Genomic DNA, 24,443 nt, shown 5'->3' with positions numbered 1-24,443 from the left:
TAAAATAACAAAATCCAAATCCCTTAAAACATGCCTGTCAATTCAAATTCCCTCAAAAGCCCTGGAGCCCCTCCTGAAGATCTCCAAGGAGGGGGCTGCCCTCACCCATTCCAGAGAGCTGGAGCCACAGGGGAAAAGTCCCAGGCTCTCGTCAATGCCATATGGACCACCCTAAGTGGTGGGATAGCCAACAGATGGCTGAAGACCGTAGGTGGCACATAGGTTGTCAGAAGCCCACAGGGTTCTCAACCCCTTGTTCCATTGCAAGGATGATTTCATTCCCCTGTCCCTGCACCTGGGACCCTGGAATACATCTCCTTCTGATAGTATGACTGAGACCAGGTTTGGACTCCTGTATATGCAGCAGAACACACCAATAAAGGCAGTAAATTTTATTGAAGGAAATTAAGGAATTGGTTCAGGCTGGAGCTGCGGTGGCTCAAGTGGTTAAGACGCTGAACTGCAGGCTGTGGAAGGTCAGTAGTTAGCAGTTCGAGACCCATTGCCGCATGACAGAGTGAGCTCCCGTCTCTAGTTCCACCTCCTGCCAACCTAGCAGTTCGAAAGCAAGAAATTGCAAGTAGAATTTAACAGCGTTCCCTGCGCCTTGGTGTTTAGTTATGCCGGCCACATGACCACGGAAACGTCTTCGGACAGCGCTGGCTCTTCGGCTTTGAAACGGAGATGAGCACCACAACCCTAGAGTCGAATTTGACTGGCTTTCGAGCAAGGGAACCTTTACCTTTACTTCAGGCTTAAGCATAAGCAAAAATAGGTATGTGCCATGAAAATAACAAAGTCTAGCTTCCTACATGCATATGTGAAGGCAGGCAGATTGCAGTATCTTCAAATCAGCATCAGTAAGAAAGCAACAGAGTCGGAGATACAGCAAGATGGTTCTTGGCCCCTGATGGCAATATTGGGCCCAGCTTGTAACTTGTTTTTGTTGTTATTCAGTCACACATTCGAGTCCGACTCTTCGCGACCCCATGGACCAGCTCCCGCCAGGCCCTCCTGTCTTCCGCCGTCCTCTGAAGTTTGCTCAATTTCATGTTCGTTGCATCAATGACACTGTCTAACCATCTCATCCTTTGCCGTCCCCGTCTTCTTTGACCTTCAATCTTTCCCAGCATCAGGGTCTTCTCCAGTGAGTGCTCCCTTCTCATTTGGTGGCCAAAGTATTTGAGCTTCAGTTTCATTATCTGGCCTTCCAGGGAACAGTCAGGGTTGATTTCTTTGAGGATTGACTGATTTGTTCTTCTTGCAGTCCAAGGGACTCTCAAGAGTCTTCTCCAGCACCATAGTTCAAAAGAATCTATTCTTCGGCGCTCGGCCTTCCTTATAGTCCAACTCTCACAGCCATACATGACTACTGGGAATACCATTGCTTTGACCATGCGGACTTTTGTTGGCAGGGTGATGTCTCTACTTTTTATCATGCTGTTTAGGTTCGCCATCGCTTTCCTCCCAAGGAGCAGGCGTCTTTTAATTTCATGGCTGCAGTCACAGTCTGCGGTGATCTGGGATCCCAGGAACGTGAAGTCTGTCACTACTTCCACGACTTCCCCTTCTATTTGCCAAGGAGTGATGGGGCCGGATGCCATGATCTTAGTTTTTTTGATGTTGAGCTTCAAGCCCACTTTTGCGCTCTCCTCTTTTACTCTGAGCAAGAGGCTCTTTAGATCCTTTTCACTTTCAGCCATTAGAGTGGTATCATCTGCATATCTGAGGTTGTTGATCTTTTCCCCAGCAATCTTAATTCCCGCTTGTGATTCATCCAGGCCAGCATTTCGCATGATGTACTCTGCATATATATTAAATAAGCAAGGTGACAATATACATCCTTGTCGTACTCCTTTTCCTATGCTGAACCAATCAGTTGTTCCATATCCGGTTCTAACTGTCGCTTCTTGGCCCTTATACAGGTTTCTCAAGAGACATGTGAGGTGGTCTGGTACTCCCATCTCTTTAAGGACCTGCCATAGTTTGTTGTGATCCACACAGTCAAAAGCTTTAGCATAGTCAATGAAGCAGAAGTAGATATTTTTCTGGTACTCTCTTGCTTTCTCCATAATCCAGCGAATGTTGGCAATTTGATCTCTAGTTCCTCTACCTCTTCGAAACCCAGCTTGTACTTCTGGTAGTTCTCTATCCACGTACTGTTGAAGCCTCGCTTGTAGGATCTTGGGCATGACCTTGCTAGCGTGTGATATGAGTGCAACTGTGCGATAGTTTGAACATTCCTTGGCATTGCCCTTCTTTGGGATTGGAATGTATACTGACCTTTTCCAATCCTGTGGCCACTGTTGCGTTTTCCAAATTTGCTGGCAAATGGAGTGCAGCACTTTAACAGCATCATCTTTTAAGACTTTGAATAGCTCAGCTGGAGTACCATCACCTCCACTAGCTTTGTTGTTAGTAATGCTTTCTAAGGCCCATTTACTTGTTACTCAACATCTGTTTCTTGTTGGTACCTTGCATGTTGCTCTCTTTGTTGTAACCCCCCTCAGACTGGGTGTAAGCTAACTTTATAAGAGAACTGAATCACTGACCTCCTGACCAGTGTTAGCCAATCAAGAACGTGATCCAAAAGATGATCCTCAAAGAAGAACAGGGCTCCCCCGTCCCATCTGAATGTAATTAAGTCAGAGTCTTTGATATTCCAAGGTGCGACCAGTGCTTTTTATCTTGGTCTGGGAACAGCGGAAGAGTGATAAGCATTTCACATGGAACTGTCCCCAATGTTATTCTTTAGGCTTGGATGGCACAACAAGGAGTTGGCTGTTGGTTTAAATTTATGACAAGGCCAAATGCTAATGTTTTAAAACTACGAAAAAGAGCCAACAAATCTAAATAAATGTTTATACAAAAATTTATAATTTTCTAGTATTTTATAATTTTGTCTCAGTCTTTGTTACAATATTTCAATATTTGTGTCAGTCTTACTAATGTTTTGTATACAACAGAAATATTGCCACAACCGAAGCCACACTGTACAGTCATTATTATAGTGTCAGCAATTGGAACAAATTCCTATACCGTCTTAATTTGTTGTTACGAGATAATGCAATATAATTAGTCCGTAAATGAGTCTCAGCAAGGTAATAATTCAAGGCCAGAATCCATGAAAAAGTTCACAAGCTTCCGTTTGTGCAATGCAATCATGTATCTCTGGTATACGAGTACAAATATGTTACTCCGGTGTTCACAAAGACAGAATTTTACAGAATGTTTCTTCCTGTTTTGGGACCTTCCTCAGTCAAGAGGGAATTGAAGAGTGCACACTTTCTTAGAATTGCCTGAAAATAATACCTAAGCCCCATATTCATATATGCATTCTAAATTCTGAAGAAGCAGAACACCCTCACCATCTCCTAAAAATAACAATCATACAGAAATGCCATTCATAGGGTACAAACAGAAAGTCTCTACAAGCCATCGTGCCCTTGACAAGAATTGCCTCCTACAAGAAATACTGTCATCACTTAATTACATGCAGCTGTACGTGGTGCTGCAAAAAGAGTTTTAAACTGACGCGTGTGTATATATGTATACATATGATTAGGCAGCTGACTCCCTACATCTCCCCCCCTCCTCCAGGACTTGGCTACAGTGACTCATGCAATGGTCACTTCCAGACTTGATTACTATAACTTGCTGTATGCAGGCTTGCCCTTGTGACTGATCCGGAAACTCCAGCTAGTGCAAAATGTAGTGGCACACCTGCTAACTGCATCACCTGTGCAGGTGCACGTTCGGCCGGCATTGCGCCATTGCACTGGCTATCAATTGAGTACCAGATGTTTCAAGGTATTGTGACTGACCTTTAGAGCCTTGTGCAGCCTGGGACTGACATACCTGAGGGATCACCTCTCTCCATATGTGCTCTGCTGGTCAAGATCTGCTGATTGTCCGCAGCCCAAGGGACATCCACTTAGCCTTGACCAGGGCCAGGGCTTTTTCTGCCCTGGCCCCAGCCTGGTGGAACATTCTTCTGTATGAGATCAGGGCCCTGTGGGACTTATTACCATTCCGCAGGGCCTGTAAAATGGAGCTGTTCCGCTAGGCCTTTGGCTGAGGTGGTGGTCATTCAATAAAAAACGTGGCCTCCCTTCCTGAAATTGAAGCCTACCACCTCAACATGGCCCAGACCAATAAGATCTTACAGACCCAGTGGCACTAGCTTGAAATACTGTATATAATAGTGCGACCTGTTTTGTGTTTTCTCTTTTAAAATCTATGCTATTTTAAATTGTTTTTAATTATTCTGTAAATTCTGTTTATGTGTTTTAGAATCTTACTGTGATCTGTCGTGAGCCCGCTTGCGAGGAGAGCGGAATAGAAATTGAATTAAATAAACTAATTGGAGAAAAAATTTAAACTGACAAATACAGTGTGGCTTATATTGTGGCAATATGCTTCCCTTTTCTATGAAGAAGTTTCTTTCTGGATACAAATACAATAATATCCTATCTTACTTACTGCTTCATGGGTCCTAAATATGAGCTACTTTAAATACAAATGGGAAGTTCTTGCAATGCAGTAGTCCTGTTGAATTTTTTTAAAAAACACCTTTCGCTGTATAGCAGGCTTTGCCAGGTTTCTTCCTACTCACTGTAGCCCTCTGTGCCCAGTGACTTTTTGTCCACGGTCATCCTGAAGCCACAGGCAAAGTTGGGCTATGTGTCTCAGTGCAACTGTGGGAAAGGAAAAATGGTGAAAGATCCAGCACTGAACACCTTCCCTTCATGCAACCCTGGGATGTAGCTTTGTAAGATCATATTGATTGTCAATGAGAACATGGCATACTCCAGCTTCCCCAAAACTAGACCAAACTGAAATCCTCTCATTAGTCAGTGAAACTCCTAGGATCCTCAAATCTGTGACACCCACAGGGCGGTGTTTTCCTTGTGTACCAGTATCAACTGGGGAAGGGCAGTACTCAGATGCTTCCATATATTTTCTGTTGTACACACTGTAGCCTAGGTTCCAAAACCAGAAGTCCTGTTGAATTATGCTTTTGGCTTGCAGGCAGGGCCGGCTCACTCACTAGGCAAACTAGGCGATCGCCTAGAGCGGGCTGGCCCTTAGGGGTGCCAAACTGCACCCGGCCCCGTACTCTGGGAGTTTCTTGATTATTTGTGTTTTTCATTCTTCCTAAAATGCATTTATTTTTGAAAAATGGTGGGTGCACGGGGGGGCGCCAGAAGGGATCCTTGCCTAGGGTGCAAAATAAGCTGGGGCCGGCCCTGCTTGCAGGTGTGTCTGATCCACAGGGGCTCATGGTCTGGCACAAAGGATGGGTTTTGTGAGTGTTGAACCCTTCCGCTCCTTCCATGTTTCTCCCTGCAGCTCTTCTCCTCAAGCAGGCTCACTTTCCGACATTAATCAGAAAAAGGCTGACATTGTAGAGGGACTGTAGGAGGGAACAGGCCTATAGGGGAGTGCCTATTTGTGCTTTAAATCATACAAACACGTACACTCCTCAGTCCATGTGTTTCTGTGGCGGATTCCCCTAAATATAGACACGGGTTGGCCTCTGTCAGGACCATTCAGCCTTCCGGTTTTCGAAATCCTTTGCAGCACAGTTGGGCTGGTGAGTAATGCCGTTTCGAATGTGGTTGAAATCCTCACTGTTTACTTCTGAAAGGATTGTACTAATATGAATATTTTGCTGCTGTAATACAACCCCGGTAGCATGGCTTACATACACACACTGGCAGTTATTCATAATTTTTTCTGTGTCTTCACAGGTGGACAAGCTGGAAGTGATTAACAAGCGCTTTGTCAGGGTGGTCTTTACCCCTGGAAAGTCTCCTATTGATGGGGTAAATTTTATTTTTCAGTTTGGCTAAATGCATTAAATGGGGTGAACCATTTATATCTGTATGGATTCTTCAAAGATGTTAAATAGGAGTCTGACGTTTAAACTGAGCTGTTACTTGGGCAGAAACAAGGGTCTACTATACGTCAAGAATATTTTCTGGATGCTTCATAACTTTAACTTCTATACTCGTGATGTTACGGGATTTTTAAAATCTATAAATGTATTTTTTTAATTTGCCTTTAAAACGAGGTAGGTTTTTTGATGATTCTTAACTTCAGTTTAATGAAAGCTAAATGGCTGAACTCCTCCTGGTATCTGAGCTGTGGGCTCCCTTGTGCAGCCTGGTTTAAAGGGGCTGCAGGAGGGAGCCCAAAACAGCAGAGAGAGCTCTCCCCACCAGCCCGGCTGAGGGCTCCCTGGTACAGAGCACTCACCCCTCCAGCTCAGTGGTCTTGGGCTCTCTCCTGCAGCCCCTTTAAACTAGGCTGCATGAGGGAGCCCACGGCTGGGATGGTGGGCAGAGCTCTCCCCACTGTTGCAGCTACAGCCGCAGGCTCTCTCATGTAGTGCGTTTAAAGGGGCTACACCAGGGAGCCAGAGGCAGCTGAGCCGGCACAGAGAGCCTTCTGTGTGCTGTCTCAGCTGTCTTAGGCTTGCTCACGCAGTTCATGTGACCAGGAGAAAGTGGTGGGGGTCTTCCTTCCACCTTTCTCTTGGCTGCAGCGAGCAGCAGCCAGGAGAGAGTTGGGGGGTGGATCTCCCAGGAGAAAGTGGAACTCCTCGTTGGCAGGGAGAACTTTCTCCACATGAGCCCAGCTGTTTCAGGCTCACTGGTGCAGCCCGTTTAAAGGGGCTATGCTTGGAAGCCAGAGGCAGCTGCCAGCTCCCTGGTGTGGCCCTTTAAACAGGCTGCATGAGCGAGCCCGTGTCAGTTGGGCTGCCAAGGAGAAGGCTCTCCACACTGGCTCAGCTCCCTCTGGCTCCCTCTTGCAGCCTGGTTTAAAGGAGCTGCAGGAGGGAACCCAAGACTGCTGAGTGAGCAGGGAGAGCTGCGTAGTCAGGAGAGAGCAGGATGGGACACCTCTTCCCCGGTGATCCGGTCTCCCTTTCTCCTGGCTGGCGCAACCTGTTTAAAGGGGCTATGGCAGAGAGCCAGAAGCAGCTGCTGGCTCCCTGGTGTAGCCCCTTTAAATGGGCTCCCTCTTGCAGCCCAGTTTAAAGGGGCTGCAGGGGGGAAGCCCACGACTGCTGAGCTGGCAGGAAGAGCAGTGCAGCCAGTAGAGAGGGAGATGGGAAGCACCTTCTCAGGCGATCCCACCCCTGTTTCTCCTGGCTCCATGACCAGAGAAAGGGAGATGGGAAGCACCTTCCCCGGCAATCACCCCCCCCCCTTTATCCTGGCTGTGCAGCATGGAGGGAGGGAGATGGGAAGCACCTTCCCATGAGACCCCAACCACCCCCCTTTCTCCTGGCCAGGGCAAGCCTGAAGGGAGTCCCTTCCAAGGTGATTCCCTTCTCCTTTCTTCTGGCCAGGGGGAGCTGCAGCCAGGAGAAAGGTGGAACAGAGTTCTTTCCCGAGTGAGCCCCGCCCCCTTTCTTGCCATGGCTGGGAGAAACGGGGAACCAAACTTCCTGGGTTGGTTTGGTTTGGGTGGGGACCATTTGGGTCTGTTTGGCGGCTGCCCTGAAACAAACCACCTTTTTTAGGTTCATGCCCATCCTTATAAGCATTATTAAGTACCATATTTACTCAAAAGGAGGACTCTGAATGTAAAATGACCCATCCCCAAAAAAGGCAAAAAGGAAGAAAGAATAATCTTGAATTTAAGGCTGTCCACCCCCATACCTTTTGGCATCGTGAACCAGGAGGTGCAGCCAGTTGCGGGGGCACACTCCTCTGTTTCTGCGGCTTCTGGAAAGGGCTGTGAGGTAAGAAAGGGGAATGCCCCCAAGTATATATCCTGATGGAAGACGCACATACCCTTTTTGTTGCAAAGGAACGAAAGATCCCGCCTTTTCAAGTAAACACAGTAATATGGCTTGCTTTATTTCTGGGTGTAACACAAAATGCTAAGGCCCAGACATGTCTTAAGATTTTTTAAAAAGTTTTTCAAGGGATTTTTCTTCTAGTTCAAATTTAAACAGCAAGAGTCAGAACTTCTCCAGAAAAAAAATGAAATCTATAGCTGCATAAGTAGAACAAATGGAGTTGTTGTTATTGCACATTGCCCTTTAACCATAACCATTGTCTTCTTGACTAACCTATGTGCTTCAATCTAAAGTGTTCCAAATGTGTGACAGACATTCTAAAACAAGGGCCTATAATCTTGTGTTTGCCTGCACTTCTGGAATTTTGAGAACAGGGAGTGGATGTCACCACAGAATTGCCATATGGGGCACTGGGGCCAATTGCACAATGTTGGGACATTGTAAGCCAAGCATCCTCCTACAATGAAAGCAGTGGTCTTTGAATGGGTTCCTCTTACAGAAAACTAGATGATGTCTTCTGGTTTCTTCTGAAGCACCTCTTGCTCCAGTCAGTTAAAGGAATGCCAGGACTGGCTGGCTGCTTTCACGCAGAGATGCTTTGCTGAAGAAGCAAATGGGTATCAGGAATCCTTCTGGTGTGCACCATGTTGGGAGTCAGTGTTCAACAATCGCATTTACTAAATGCAGCCTCCTTGACTTTCTAACAAGCCATGCAGTATAAAAAGGAGCTTCAAATGCTACTGTTTGTGTGGCACAATGAACTGCTGGGACGGGGGCATGTGAGAAACTTCACTGTTTATACCCAAATCACTGTAGTGATGTTTCGAATTTTGGGCACAGCGGGTTGGATCCAGTGGTAAATTTCCACTCGCAGAAGGAGGGTTTCAGTGATTTTCTCCATGCTATTCTTTAAAATCCCCTATCCCCTAGGAACAGCATTTCAGGGGACATTTGGACTATAGCTGGAAGAGGGGCAGGAAAGTCCTGTTCTGCTAACAGGAATTCCTTCCTTCCTCCCTTCCTTGTCAGTTTATTGGGTATGAGATGCAACACAAACCCCAAAAAAATTTTTTTGCAGTCATGGACAGTGTTAGGGATTTACCAAAGAGACATGCCTGGTCAAACAAAAAGCTCGAGTCCCAGTGAGGCATCAATGGCAGGCTTCTAGTTCTCATTGTCGCTTCCTCCGAAGGTGTGCTTGTTCAATAGGTACTCAGCCATTGCAGATTTTGGTGCCCCCATCTTGCGCAAATTAGTCATATGATCACCCAGCTCCTTGATGGATTTGACCTGCTCATCCAGATTTTTATTTATTTATTTTATACCCCGCCCTCCCCGGCAGATAGTGTGTTTCAGTGAAGTCACATAAATGGGGATCATTTCTATCAGTTGCCAGTTTATGCAGTTCCAACAAAGACTGGTTCACATTCTTCTCCAAGTGCAAAGCACACTCCACTGCTGTCAGCCCACTCTCCCAATCATAACAATCTGGTTTCTCGATGTCCTGTAGGAAAATATGACCACCCCTCTTGTTCTGCAGCTTCATAAGTTTCTTGCTCCTCATGCGACTAGTGCAAGAAGTACTTATTATTTATTAGATTTATAACAGATTTACTTAACAGATTTACCTAGCAAAGTTCTTCAGAGCCACATAACCACAGTCAAAGTCGTAGGACATGCTGAGGTGCCCATAGGAAGCATGAAGCTCCAGGTTGATCTGCCGGTTGATGGCCGCTTCACACTCCTGATGGTAGTTCTGGTGCACCTGGGAAATAAACGAAGCCATGGCAGCACTGCTGTGAGAGTGGATGGAGGCGGAGGAGCCAAGAAGGGGAAATCCCATCCAGTCACTGTTGAAGCGGGAATGAGGAATTTCTTTATCTTCAGAAATTACCACTGAATCCAATACCATTTCTGAATTCTGGTGCACATCATCATATGTTTGGAGTGCAAATTTAATATTTAGAAAAATATTTAGAAAAGTTGTTTAGGAAATTTATGTACCACCTCTCCAGGTATCTATATATCTAATAGCGAAGGTGCCCCATTGCGTGTGGATACTTATTTCCGCATATCGGGGGCACCTGGGGGGGAGGGAGATTTTCGTGCACACTTGGGGCAGTCCCCAGGTGTGCACAAAAATCTAAAACCCCGGAAAAAATATCAGGGGGATACTTAAATCCCCCCAAAAGTGACAGAGCATCCCCTGCGCATGCGCAGGGAACGCTCTGCAAACTCCCTCACCGCCGCCACCGCCTCGGAAGGGGGGGAGAAGAGAGCAGCGAGGCCCGAGCGGCAAGCCGCACGGGCCTCGCTTCGGAGCCGGGGGGAGAGAGAGGAAAGGGGGGAGATTGAGCGGGGGGTTTCAGTCATCGCAGGTCCCGCCCCTTGTAGAATTATATTCCTCAATTTAAAATTTCTTGGGCAATTTTCAACAGTTAAAAAAAATAAAAATAAAACACATTATAACATAACCATAATACAATAATAGCATTAGGGAAAAATAATTGCAGAAGGTTAATTAACAACAAAACTGGTGAACTAGTTAGTGATGGCAAGGACCAGAAACACCCAAAAATGCAAACATTTAATCAATTAAAAAATACCAGGTTAAAATGTTCCCAAGGGAATTAAATTTGGTGTCAGGTGGAAAGCATTCCCCATGTGAATGGCCCCAGTGGAAAAGGCCCTGTTATTATCGACTATCTACCTCCACTTCCTGTTTGAGAGCAGGGGCATGTGGAGCCTGCTTTCTGGTGAAGGTTTTAACAGGCAGGCAGGTAGGTATAGATGGATTCTTGAGATTTTGGCCCAGAGGTTAAAAACCAGCACTTTGAGTTGAACCAAATTTCATATTATCTTCCAGGACTGCGCCACATAGAGCATGCTGCAGTGATCTAATCTAGACGTGACCAATGTAGATAACTGTGATCAGATCAAGGCCTTGCGTGTGGCCTAAGGTCATGTGGCAGGCTAGCTGTGTATTGTCAACTTGTGGTGAACTGCGGTTTTAATGAAAACCTCCTATTTCAATGTCTTGCAAGTTTTAGTTTAAAATACTGAAATGGAGGCATTATAAACTGTTTTTTCCCCTTTTTGCAGCAATATGTCTGGTTTAATATTGGAAGTGTGGATACTTTTGAACGGAACTTGGAAACTGCACAGCTCGAGATGGGGATAGAAGGGGAGAACAGATTGCCTGTAGTATATTCAGCAGAGAGCGATGGGTAAGACCTGGAAACAATGGGAATTGTGATGGAGTTTATTGTGTATTACTTTGTCCATGTTATTTGGCAATTTTGCTGTCTTTTAAAAGCTCAGTCTGCTAGATTAAATCATAAATAATTTCAGCATTACACAAGCAGCTGCTCTTCAGAGAGTTGAGTGACTGTCAGTAGACCATCATAACTTGACAGGAAAGGTAAATGAGGTGTTGCTATAGTTATTACATACTAAGCAGACAATTCCTTTCTAGCTGCCCTTTAAATGTTCTGTTTTTAAATCCATTGTTAAATAGTGGCAGAGATCCAAAGAGCTACTGAAGTTAACACACAAGATTGTTTTCGGGGTTTTTTGGTATTTTTGCATTTTGTGTGTGTGCCTGTGCCTGGAAGTCATGGTGACCTCTGGCAGCTCCTACTGGAGCACAGAGGACATTCAGAGAAGTGGCTTGATAGCCTGCCTCTGGCCTCCCGGCCCTGGTATTCTCTGGAGGTCTCCCATTCAAATATTTGCCAGAGTCGGCCCTGTTTAGCTCCAAAGATCTGGTGAAATTAGGCTTGCCTGGGCTATCCAAGTCAGGGCAGTTGACACACATCTTTTGACTTTTTCTTTGAACCAAATGTCGTACCACTAGTTGTTTTTGAGTCTTCCATCAGTTTCAAGAGCAGATTGTTAAGAGGCATTTTGTAGTGAGCTGCAAATCAAGAAAAACCCATCTAAAGCCTTCTGAGACTCATAGCTAGACTTGTGTGGTTCCTGGGATGCTGGGCCACTGTCTTCCTAAACTGCCCAATCTTTAGTTTTCTCTCTCAATAGACTTTCAAGTTATCATCCTGGTGTCTTGTAATGACAAAAAGGGAGAGTTATGAAATGTTTTGTACAGGGATGCTGAAATATTGGCTTGCCTTACTAGCAATTGCCTTTTTGTGTTTCCCCCTGCATACCCCCCAAGTCCCTTGGGATGATTTTAGATGTGATAGCAAAGTGTATTTTCAGTGTAGTCATATTTTCGTGGGGCAGTTGCTCATAAAATATCTCTGTGCCCCAGCTTTTGCTTATCTGTCTCTTTTTCCTGCTGTGGTAGTTATTAAACAACCTGTTCTTAACTACTGGCATTTACCCCTGTTTTAGCTCATTTCTTCTAAGTATGCTGCCAACAGTTCTGATAGTTGGCTTCTTGCTCTACACGTTAAGAAGAGGACCTGCTGGAATGGGCCGAACAGGACGGGGAATGGGTGGACTCTTCAGCGTGGGGGAAACAACAGCCAAAGTCCTAAAGGATGAAATAGATGTAAAGTTCAAAGATGTAGCTGGCTGTGAGGAGGCTAAACTAGAGATAATGGAGTTTGTTAACTTCCTGAAAAACCCAAAGCAATATCAAGACCTTGGGGCAAAGATCCCAAAGGTAAGACATTTCAAGCTGGATCCAATCAGTTTTCTGCTGCTGGAAAAAAGGAGGGGTTGTGAGGGACTTACATGTACAAGATGGAGAATTAAAACATTTGTATGCATTTTTTAAAGGAACAGGTTCTTGGGTTTTCAGTTCAGAGAAACACAGGATTGGTATACTTCAGAATAAAACTATTTTAAGATTGTTGTAATTTGGAATTCATTTTTCCCTCTTTCAGGGAGCCATTTTGACAGGACCTCCAGGCACTGGTAAAACGCTTCTAGCCAAAGCTACAGCTGGAGAAGCCAATGTTCCTTTTATTACCGTCAATGGGTCTGAATTCTTAGAGATGTTTGTCGGTGTGGGTCCAGCTAGAGTAAGTCTATGGGTTTACTCTGTTATTGCAGTGTTGGTTGTTAAAGGACACTGTCAGGGTTGGTAAGGACAAAAACACACTTATGCAATAAACTGCATTAATTGCCCAACTTGCATCTGTTCATCTTAATTATGCCTATAAGCTGTTTTAATTAAGAACCATCAGTTTTAGAAGACTCAGTTGCTAGGAAAGCTTCTTCTAAGCTATATTATGGCCTGCCATTTTTTGGTTCATACGAATACATAATCATGACAGGGGAGTTGAAATGTAATCTAAACTTAGCTACTTAATTTGTAGGAAGGCTGGATGTATTGATCACCAGCATGTTAGCAGCACAAGCAGGACTGAGACCTGAAACAACAGCAATGAGCTAACCAAAGTCTGCAAAATGCTATGATTAGGAAGAGCAATTTATTGTCCCAACAAAGTGTGATATTAGTAAGGCATTCAAGTTTAGGTATTTAGCAGAAACATGGTACAAACTCTCCAAAAAGTATTCCCTGAAACAGCTTGCGCCATTTATAGCCCCAGTAAAAAGATTCAACTTTTATTGAATAGTATCTATTTCCTTTTTTTTATCAGTTCATTTTGACTGATGGGACTCTGATGTCCAAGTTCCATTGAAGCAAACCTGCGGAACAATATGGTTGTACTAAACTGCAACACATGGCTGTTTGTAGTACTAAGCCTTGATAACTTAATAAGCTTGTAGTGTTATTTAAGATTTAGTAATATGGGCCATTCAGTTACTCTTCCTCCGGGACTGTAAAGGGGCAGAGCTAGTGGTGGGATGAGTGGTTGTTGAAGTTTGTGTTGCAGTTTTCAAAATATATATGAAAATGATACAAAAGCCAAAAAAGATAGAAATGTCATAGAAGTCATGTCTTCTGCTGTATATCTTGATCAGTTATGTTACAGCATACATCAATAATTGTTTCAGTACATCAATAATTGTGTTGGTACTGTTTTATCTAACTTATTTCTATTCCAGCACGCGGTAAATGGTTGCCATCTTTCTAATAAATGTATGGCAGCGAGCCTTGTTGCCCACATTTGTCATAGTTTGACATGTTCTCAATAATAATGCCCTAGAAAATGATAAATTAAAGGAGATTCAGTAAATATATCCTTTGGTAAGTATGGAATAACTTCATTCCATGTGCCTTAGTTCTTCAGAAATCCACTCACTAGATCATATTGTGTTATAAAGTTATGGGTTGCATAGGCCATAAATAACCGTTATAAATAGCCTGAAGAGCAGGAGTTGATAAATGAGTCTAAGAACAGGTTAGACATCACAAGTGGATTTTTGTTTTCTGTTAAGCTTTGTATGAAGCTTATCAGGTATGAAGTATTTCATCCTTACAAATACAGCATACCATCACATTCGGATTTATAGATGCAGGTGGGTAGCCGTGTTGGTCTGAAGCAACACAACAAAGTTTGAGTCCAGTGGCACCTTTAAGACCAACAAAGTTTAATTCCGGGTTTCAGCTTTTGTGTGCATGCACACAGTTTTCCTCAAGCCTTACATATAGATTGAGAGAGGATGGAGGTGGTCAGTTGCCAGGAAGGGCTAGTTAGAGTCAAAATGCATAAATAACTGCTTTAGTCCAATCTCAGCTATACATACAGTTACGCATCTTGACTCTAACTAGCCCTTCTGGGCAATTAAGCCCCCCCACACACACACACCCCTTTTCTCTGCCTATTAGGGATGGGCATGAGCCTCATCATGAATCTAATGTCATCACAAACATTGCCTGATCCATGAGCTTCTCTGGTTTGTGTGGCAGACACACTGGCGCTGATCAGTTGATCGTCAAAGCAACAGGGGAGTGGACTTCTGCAGCCCTGGAAACATCAATGGTGGCCCTCCAAATACCAAACAAAAATGGCCCTTGTGGGACCCAGGGGGTGCGGAGGAAAGTGTGAAAGAGTCCGGGTCGGGGGGGGGTGGAAGGAGAAGAAAGCGAAGTGGAGGAGGGGTGTGCACTGGTGGCAGCCCAGGAGAGGGAGGAGGTGGAGATCCGAGGCTTGGGGAGAAAGGGGAAGGTGATCTCCTTTTCATAGAAGTGGTGGAAACTTCAGGAAATCAGCCCACAGGGCAGTCAGAGGGAGGCCAGCAGATGAGGCCCAGAAGACAAAGAATAACAGGGTCCGAAGGAACGGGGGAGTAGTTCTCCTTTTGAAAGAAGTGGCAGGGATGCCAGGGAATTGAGAGGGTGGCCAGCAGATGAGGCCAGGCCTCAGAGGGGGACCCCAGGAGGCCCGGAAGTCAAGGATTGCAGGATCAGAAGGAAAAGGGGGGCAATATCTGTTTGGTAGAAGAGGAGAGTCAGCTGGAGATTTGCTGCGAATTTAGCATCTCTAGCCTGCAGGGAGGCCATTTTACCGCATCCTGAACCTCACAAAACAAACTGGTTCAGTAAACAGGAAGCTTCGTGAAGGTTTGTAGTTTGTTGGGGTCTGAGGAATGGGGATGAACCTCCATTTTCCCAGTTCATGCCCATCCATACTACCTATATGTAAGTCTTGAGGAAAACAGTTTTAATGTATCTGAAGGAGTATGCATGCTCATGAGAGCTTATACTCAAAATTAGACTTTGTTGGGATTTATAGTAAAGTTACTTTTATGTACTAGTGTTAACTGTTATATGCATATCTGTATTTGCTGTCATCATAGTGATCTACCTCACAGAACAGTTAACTCACCTACACTTTAAAGTGAGTTACAGTAGCTTGTTGAAGGATACTGTGTGATGTGGATAAGTCCTTCCATGTAGGAAAAAAGTTGTGGCCATACTGCCAAGCAAACTAGATGTTTGTGCAATCTTTATGTATGGCAATGTGTATTACATTTGTGCAGGATATCTTTCATATTGCATTGGGTTTGCAGCAGAAACAGGACTTGAATCAAGGTCTCCTAGGTCTACATCTAACTCTTTACATTGGACTTCACCATAAAACATTTATTTCAAGTTGCTGTGTGGGTATAAAAACATTCTGATACTTCCCAGGGTTTCCTAGACCTTTTAAAATGCCAGTATTTAGTTTATTTCATAATCAGCATGTTGGCTAGAATATAATCTTCCTAATAGTCATGCAAATTACCCTATTTGTATATATATTTGAAGAACATGAATGTAGCTTTGTGGTGTATTCTGTGGCCTAGGGAAATAAAGTAGATGGCATTACATGATTGAAAATACCTTCTGTTCTCTTTTAAAGGTTCGTGATTTATTTGTTCTAGCTCGTAAAAATGCCCCTTGCATTCTCTTCATTGATGAAATAGACGCAGTGGGAAGGAAGAGAGGACGGGGTAACTTTGGAGGGCAAAGTGAACAAGAAAATACACTCAACCAACTACTAGTTGAAATGGATGGTAACTATTTCATTTTGCAGACCTTCTGGTGCACCCCACCACTTGTATCTTAGAGCAGCCCTTCGGCTGCAAACACACCAACTGGAAATAGCTCTGCCGTGACCGCAATGAAGTAAGTTGCTTGGAGGGTCACAGTTAGGTACAGTAAAGAGCTATGACATGAAGGGATTGTTAAATATGCCATAGAAAAATAAAGAAACTTTGCCAGATGCGATGATCAGTACTGTCAAGTCACCCCCCTCTCCAGGCTGATACCTCTGATGCTTCCTTAGTGCTGCATGTTTAATAATTATCTGTTCAGTTGAAATGAAGCATTCTAACAGTTGTGTTGAAATTGCAAAGTCCCCTTCCTTTTTAGTTAATTGAGAAACTTAAGTTAAAACTTAAAAATAAAATTTCTCACTGCTGCCTTCCTGCTACAGCCCCCACTCCCGAGGGTCAGTGAGCCCTTGAGAGCAGAACAAGATGGGGCACGAGAGGCTGACAAGGGAAGAATAGAGATCCCCCCATACACACCCCACACCCCTTGTGTGGAAGTACAGGTGTGGATCCAAGCTCATGGAATTTTTTTCTTCATAAACATATAGAAGTGTACTTACTATTCTGAGGGGGATGTTGCATGTGCTCATAGCAGTTGTACCTTTACATAATTACGTGTTTGTTTTTTGTTCTGTTCGTAGGGTTTAATACTACAACAAATGTAGTTATTCTAGCAGGGACCAACAGACCGGATATCCTAGACCCTGCGCTTATGAGGCCAGGACGGTTTGATAGGCAGATCTTTATTGGTAAGCTTACCCCCATGTTGGTAGAAAGTGTTAGGTCTGTGTCACCTTTATATTCCATCCTTCTGGTGAGAGGGTCGGGGTGGCGTACATGAGGGCTCTCTGTCTCAGCCCCTGTGAGGCGGCGAATGGGATGGAGAGTGCTAAAGGTCATGTAATGAGCTTCATGGGAAGTGTTTTTGCTACAGACTAGTAAGACGTGTAAATGCTTAGAGCATTTTTCTTAAATAGTAGATTGAAAAGTCTTTTTCTTTTAAACTCTTGAAGGGCCACCAGATATAAAGGGAAGAGCATCTATTTTCAAAGTTCACCTTAGGCCCCTGAAGTTGGATAGTAGCTTGGATAGAGATAATTTAGCACGAAAACTTGCATCTCTGACTCCTGGATTCTCAGGTCAGTGCTTCTATAAAACAATAATTATTTTGGATTCAATATACTATGTTGCTTGTTGGCATCCCATTCTATTTGCTGTCCCCGTGACCAGTCAGACTTGAAAGCCACAAACCAGCTGACTGCCTCATGGCAGCAAAGCATTTCTCACTTTCTGATGTTTCACTTATTCTTTCTCCAACTCTGTGTGTGTCCCATTGGGAGGTTTCAGGCCCGCCTTGTAAATGAATCTGACCCTTCTCTGTGTGTCCCCTTCCTTCATCCCTCTTTCTTCTGGCCCTTCTCTTTCCCACTCACCACTTAAAAAGCATGCTGGGCGTGGCTGCCATTTCTCCTTCCGAACATTAAGTTCTGAGTTCGCACCTAGAAGAGCACTGTAGTGCTTTATTTCCCAGGATGGCAGGGATGGCAGAGTGCTGTTGCCACACTTTCTCCTGGCTGGGAGAGGAAGTTATGATTTCAGGCTGTATTGGTGATCCATTTCCACTCCCTCAGTAGCAGAAAAGGTGTGTTAGTGCCATGTCTCTTTTCCCAGAAAGGAATCACTGTTGGTCTTTTCCACCTTACAAAAGGTAACTAGTATCTTAGAGGAGGGGTTGTCACTCATATGTGGCAAATTCTACTTGCTGATGCCAAAGAAATGAATTGTGCTGTTTTTAAAGGGGCACGAAGAGTACTGGACCTGATCTGGATGCAGACTATTTAGCCTCCATCATAAGATTTCTCTTTTAAAAGACATGGCTGAATCCAAAGGTCTGTTCTAGTAGCTTTATACACCCAACGGGGTTTTGACTTTGCTTTCTCAAGCAGAAAGCCCTCCATGCTGCATGAGAAGCCTCTTTTGAACTCAATGGGAGCTTCATAAGCTGTTTATGATGTGGCATGGGAAGCTGCAGTTCAGAGGAACAATAAATTTCACAGGATGGACCTAAAGAAAATTTCTGAATCCCAGACAATAAATTACCCTTAAACTGGCAATCTCTGAATGTTGGATTATTATACAAAATGAGTTGCTTTAGCATAGTACATAAAACCACGGCTCTCATTTAACAGATAATATAGAGTTGAAAAAAGAAATTTTTATCCATCACTGTATTTTCTTCACTGGAATTTGGAATTTCTATTTTCTTAGAAAAAAAATCTAACATTATTCCTGTTGTGGCAAGTGATAATTGTAATTGGAAGTAGTTCTGATGGTCCTCTTTTGGCTGTTTTCATAGGTGCAGATATAGCGAATGTATGTAATGAAGCGGCTTTGATTGCTGCAAGACATCTTTCAGATTCCATTAACCAAAAGCACTTTGAGCAAGCAATTGAGCGAGTGATAGGAGGTAAGAGAATAACTCCCTAAGATTATTTTACAGGCAATGTTGGCAATAAGTTCTTTAATGTTACTTGTTTCTAAATAATTTTGTTGTTCTGTAGTGAACTGAGAATTTGAAAAGTTGTCTTCTGTCTTGACTTTCAATCCATTGATCAAGAGATGGTAGAGAGAAGAATGGAATCATAGAATCATAGAATGTTAGAGTTGGAAGGGGCCTTGCCGGTCATCTAGTCCAACCCCCTGCACTCTGCAGGAGCATAGCCAAAAGATAGCCCTACATACCTACAACATACCCGGAAGATGGTCGTCCAGCCTCCGCTTGAAAACGTCCAGCGAAGGAGCATCCACCACCTCCCGAGGCAGACTGTTCCACTGCTTCAACCACTCTTACAGTTAGGAAGTTTCTCCTGATATTTAGCCAGTAACAACTCCCTTGTAATTTCCACCCATTAGACCTAGTCTTGCAATCTGGAGCAAGAGAGAATAGATCCACTCCATCTTCTACATGACAGCCCTTCAAATACTTGAAGATTGCAATCATGTCCCCTCTAAGCCTTCTCTTTCCCAGGCTAAACATACCCAACCCTTTCAGCCTTTCCTCATAAGACTTGGATTCCAACCCTCTCACCATCCTGGTCGCCCTCTTCTGGACATGCTCGAGCTTGTCAACATCCTTCCTAAAATGTGCCCAAAATTGGACACAGTACTCCAGTACACAGGGGCCCTGTCTCATTAATATTGCCCCCCCCCCTTTTTGGACCGTATAATGCATGAGGATTAGCATCCTAAAGGGAAGAGAAAACAAAAATGTCTGTCTCATTGACTTGGCAGCTATAGAATGTGCACACAAGTAGTTAAGTGGTTTGTGTGTGTAATATAACTTTTTTTTAATCAAAAGGCTTGGAAAAGAAAACCCAAGTACTGCAACCAGAGGAGAAAAAGACAGTAGCATATCATGAAGCTGGACATGCAGTTGCTGGATGGTTTCTGGAACATGCTGATCCACTTCTGAAGGTAGGTTGCCACAAGACAATCATCATCAAGAGCCTCTCGTGTCAGAGGACAGGTCCTCCCAGTGGAACATTTCATGGTTAGCTGCGCAGAGTGTACGATATAGCCCAACTAGTCCCTTTAGCTACGTTATCTACTGCTAAATAACATCTTAGTGGAAGAGGGTCAGTGGGTCACTATTGGTCTGTTGGTAACTAAAAGAAATTTTCATTTACAAATCAAAATAGCAGTCCATCAGACACTGTGTGTAGATAGGCAGAAATATGCAGTAGATCTTTTGACTGTTACATCAGGGGTTGTGTTGGAATAAAGTCTGAATCGCGAGACAATGCACATGTGCAAGCATGCACACACAGTCTGCGTAATAGTAGCATTCCACTGGTGGGTTTTCTTGCTTGGGGTTAGTGAAGAGTTTGATTACATTGCTGATTTAGCATATGCACATAGTGGTGTGAGCCAGCATTCCCACAAAGGTGTGCACACAGCTACATTCATATTGGTATTTGAGTGCCAAGTATATGTGGAATGTATGATGATCTCTCAACCATTGCAGCTGTGTCACTAGAAGGCCTGTGTCAGGAGAGTCCCTGAACTCAAAGCAATCTGGTACTTCTACACTCACCGTGCTAACCAGAATAGCATGGCATTTGAGAAGAACAACACAATGGCTTCTCCCATTTCACTGCTCCTCCCTGAGTCACAGTTCCCCAGAGTAGCAGTTGAGGAAGGAGACGATGGCATTGGTAGTACAGCTTCTTTGCCAGCTGTAGCCATTTTGAACCTGAGGAAAGAGCCCTGTGACTTTTTTCAGGTATCTCGGGAAAACAAGATTGGAGTATTAATCTAATTTCACAGCAGCGATATTCTGCTTTAATTGCCCCCCTCCCTTTATACCAGTGTACCAAGACATTGACCTTTTTGAAGAGATCTCTTGCTTTTATCCACAGTACTCTTGATGTACTTCAATGTGTATATCTCATGATAGCTAACATTAACCACAACTGCTTTTTCTTATTTGCATGCATCCCCGCAGGCATAATCACAATGTGAACCTCAGATCTATCTTACGTTACGATGCCTTTTTTTGTTTCCTCTCTGGCACAAGGTATCTATTATTCCGCGTGGCAAAGGATTGGGGTATGCTCAGTACTTGCCTAGAGAGCAGTATCTGTACACCAAGGAACAGCTGCTTGACAGAATGTGCATGACTTTGGGAGGGCGTGTGTCAGAACAAATCTTCTTTGGCAGAATTACAACAGGTGCCCAAGATGATCTAAGGAAAGTTACTCAGAGTGCATATGCTCAGGTTTGTATTTATTCTGTCTCTCTTTTGCTTTCCATTGGTGTAGGTTTATGGTCATACATTGTACACTTGAGGCATCTTGACCTTGTTTGGACTTTGGTGTACACCTTATTAAATCAGTTATAAATCGATTAACAAATTATTTTAAAATACAAATGGAAGGTTTGGGGTGGAGGTTTGCTTTCTTGGAATGTTGCTAAAAACAGTATGCAGAATTCATACTTTATAGCACTTTAAGTATACGGAGTGTTTAAAGAACAGAGTATAACTCAATGAAGCATGAAGATTAATGCACATGTTTTAAAGGGTAAGCGTGAACCTTGACTTGAAGAGGTGTGTAGAGAAAGAATCCTAATGATTCCCGGGAGCTTCTTACAAGTTCACATTAAACATGGGAATGTACAATATGGTCAGTAGTGACTGCTATAAATAAATAATTAAAGCTGGAATAAGAGCTCTGCAGGATGTCATTCATAGCTCGGGCTTTTGCTTTTCTTTTTTCTTTACAAAATTGCACTAATGTATCTACTATACTATTGAACCCTCAGATTGTTCAGTTTGGCATGAATGAAAAAGTTGGCCAGATCTCATTTGACCTTCCTCGGCAAGGAGACATGGTGTTAGAGAAACCATACAGTGAGGCAACAGCAAGATTAATAGATGAAGAAGTGCGAAAGCTTATTAACACAGCTTATGAGCAGACATTGTCCCTTCTGACTGAAAAGAAGAAAGAGGTGGAAAAGGTATGTGCAAGCACTTTGCTTATATGAATTGATAATATTGTTGCTTTTAACAGCTGGTGGATATTTAACAAGACTTCCGTTATCAGATCTATGCAGAAGTAATGGTCATAATTCAAGCACAACTCTGATGGCCCCGTTTTTCTCTGCGAGAGCAAATGTTTTCCACCTGCTTCAGTGGGGAAAGCTTGCATGTAGTGGAGATGAATGTGTGGTGCTTCCTCCAACACTGTATAGATTTGAATCTTGGAGATTGCAAATAAGATCACTAGGTATAATGCACGTCCCATATAATCTCCATGGGCAGATTTGTAGTAATTGATTTCATACTAGTTGGTACTTAGAACTTGTGACAGTAGCTGCTGGGTAGTCTCTTACTCTTGGTTCTGTTCTCTTACCACACACTGGTGAAATGTCAAAGGCTAGATGACTCTTCTGTCTGTTATGCAAGAAAGCCAAATAATTAGGGGCATAACTGTGTGTGATATGGCTTGTTCTAGGTTGCTTTACGACTCTTGGAGAAGGAGGTTTTGGATAAGAGTGATATGATTGAACTGCTTGGCCCAAGACCATTTGCTGAAAAATCCACTTACGAAGAATTTGTTGAAGGCACAGGAAGCTTAGATGAAGACACTTCACTTCCAGAAGGCCTTAAAGACTGGAACAAAGATCGTGAGAAAGAGAAGGCGGAGACAACAGATGAACAGATAGCCAGACAAATCACAGGAGACATGCCATTTTAATGCTGAAATACAGCATTGTATGAACTGGTATAGTATTTTTAGTGCACACTGAAATGGAACATGACACACTTTGCAGAGACAGGCCTCCTGCTTATGGAAATCAGCAAACTACCAGTGGTGGAATGAAGAAGGGTCTTTTTTTTTTTTTTTAAAAGCTAAGGAGTATTCCAATTTCATTGGAAACCCTGTCCTGGAAATTATTCACAGAAAGAGGAGACCTTGCAGCTAATGGGTATATGCTGTGAACCCCCTTCCAGATGTATATCCAGTTCCATATCCACATTGTGTAATACTTGCCCATCAATGGGAATATGTAAGCTGACGTGGAGGAAGAGTCAGTCAAGGAAATTGGAAAAGTCCGCAAGAGTTAAGCCTCTCAGTCAAGTACAAGTTGTTAGCATGCAAGCTGTGCATCGCTTGACACTTTCATCAGAAGGGCCAGGTAATTTATGAAAGTGCTTTCTGTTCTACAGAAACATCCAGTTTCCATTCACTAGCTATTTAATTTTATCCTTTCACCTTGCTGTTTGTAAAGTTTTAAGCCAATAAATTTAAAGTATATTGGCAGTGAAACTGGAAACCTACTAAAGAGCTTTTCTGTCATTTATGGCTTTGTGGCTATGATAAAGTGTAAAACTTAAATTATATTGCAGTTTTAATAAAGGTGTTTTCTACAGGGATCTGTAAGATACTAAACACATGAATATACTGAGTTTTTGTAAATACAGTCTGGAAACAATAAAATCAGAACATTAGACTTTGAACAGACATTCTCGTGTATCTTTAAAAATTGTCTAAAGGAGTTATGAGTAAATATTACTATAGCTATTTCATTTTTTTGCATACACTTTTCAGGAGTGGTTGGTATACATCTGGCGACAAGCTGCTGGTGTTAGTGATAGGCTTTTATTTTGCATACGGGATAGCTGCATGTGCCTTTGGAAGGGTTCCAAGGCTTGGCATCGCTTTTCCACTATTTCCGTATGCTGAAAAATCGGGATTTGAGGAGTACCTGATGTTACCAAAGGAAAATCAGGAAATGATAGTAGGTTTACATTAAAGATGCAGGAACTGTCCTAGTACCTGTAAATGGTAAATGATCATACTGAATAAGCTAGAGGCTTGAATTGGGTTAACTGAGTCAGCAGTTTTAAGTTTTTGGAAGCATCAGCACCCAATTTAAACCAATAACTTTCAAATAAGAGAACCTGCTGTTAGGAACTTTTATTTATACAAAAAAATTTGTCACAGGAGGAACAAGTCATTATTTTCAGTCTATTGTCTCTGTCCTGTGAATGATGTAACACCTGCAGGACAGTGCTTTCCCACCTCCCTTCCCACTGCTTTTGGGGGGCAAGGACCCTCAGCAACAGCATGGTGGTTGTAGTGAAAGGTGGGATCTGGCAAAAATCATAACCACCCTCCGTTGCCAATAAGAGTGTTATTCCACTAGTGTGCTGTTAGAGCAGTGGAATGGCACCTTTGGGTCCAGGCTAGATTTTTCATATACTTTCTTTAAAATCCAGAAGAACAGGAAAGAACATTTCATGTACAGGCAATAGTCATCTGGTTAGTTGTAATTATGTAACACAGTTAATGAGAAAAACAGGTATTTAATTAAACCTTCAAGACTGCAGCCCTAGAATCATTCCTCTGCATGTTTCATCTAGAAATAAGTTATGTTGTGCTTACTGGACTTTAATTTTGATTAAACCTGCATAGGATTCTGCTGAAAAGCAGCCGGCATTACAAGTGGTATCTCTAGATCCATTCTGTGTTGTAAAGTAAAAATAACTTCAAATAGGAGTTCTGGCTCGATTCTTTGTCAGCTGCTTGCCCACTGCAGTGCTGGGGCCTGAAGGTAAGGGAAACTGGATGAAACTGAAGATGTGCAAGGTAGGCTATGAAACAAAACTCGTTAGTCAAATGCATTTCACTTTCTCAATGTGCACACATCT

General features: G+C 43.2%; 1 protein-coding gene and 1 pseudogene across 1 annotated transcript in view; one reads left to right on the top strand and one right to left on the bottom strand.

The window, feature by feature from the left end:
- The window catches only part of AFG3L2 (AFG3-like AAA ATPase 2), a 34,549-nt gene extending 11,369 nt beyond the window's left edge, over positions 1-23,180 (top strand). Inside the window, exons 6-17 of the mRNA XM_015414374.1 lie at positions 5,754-5,828; positions 10,919-11,043; positions 12,170-12,443; positions 12,667-12,804; positions 16,036-16,189; positions 16,870-16,977; positions 17,242-17,367; positions 18,585-18,695; positions 19,587-19,702; positions 20,805-21,005; positions 21,551-21,745; positions 22,243-23,180. Of these exons, the coding sequence (XP_015269860.1) occupies positions 5,754-5,828; positions 10,919-11,043; positions 12,170-12,443; positions 12,667-12,804; positions 16,036-16,189; positions 16,870-16,977; positions 17,242-17,367; positions 18,585-18,695; positions 19,587-19,702; positions 20,805-21,005; positions 21,551-21,745; positions 22,243-22,485 (1,866 nt within the window). The 3' untranslated portion in view covers positions 22,486-23,180. The remainder of the gene's footprint in view (positions 1-5,753; positions 5,829-10,918; positions 11,044-12,169; positions 12,444-12,666; positions 12,805-16,035; positions 16,190-16,869; positions 16,978-17,241; positions 17,368-18,584; positions 18,696-19,586; positions 19,703-20,804; positions 21,006-21,550; positions 21,746-22,242) is intronic.
- On the bottom strand, positions 8,981-9,602 carry LOC107113109 (annotated as a pseudogene).
- Positions 23,181-24,443: the final 1,263 nt, after the last annotated feature.

Source organism: Gekko japonicus, unplaced genomic scaffold (genome assembly GCF_001447785.1).
Source record: "Gekko japonicus isolate JY-2015 unplaced genomic scaffold, Gekko_japonicus_V1.1 scaffold157, whole genome shotgun sequence".
NCBI classification, from domain to species: Eukaryota; Metazoa; Chordata; class Lepidosauria; order Squamata; family Gekkonidae; genus Gekko; species Gekko japonicus.
This window is presented reverse-complemented; position numbering and strand designations above follow the sequence as displayed.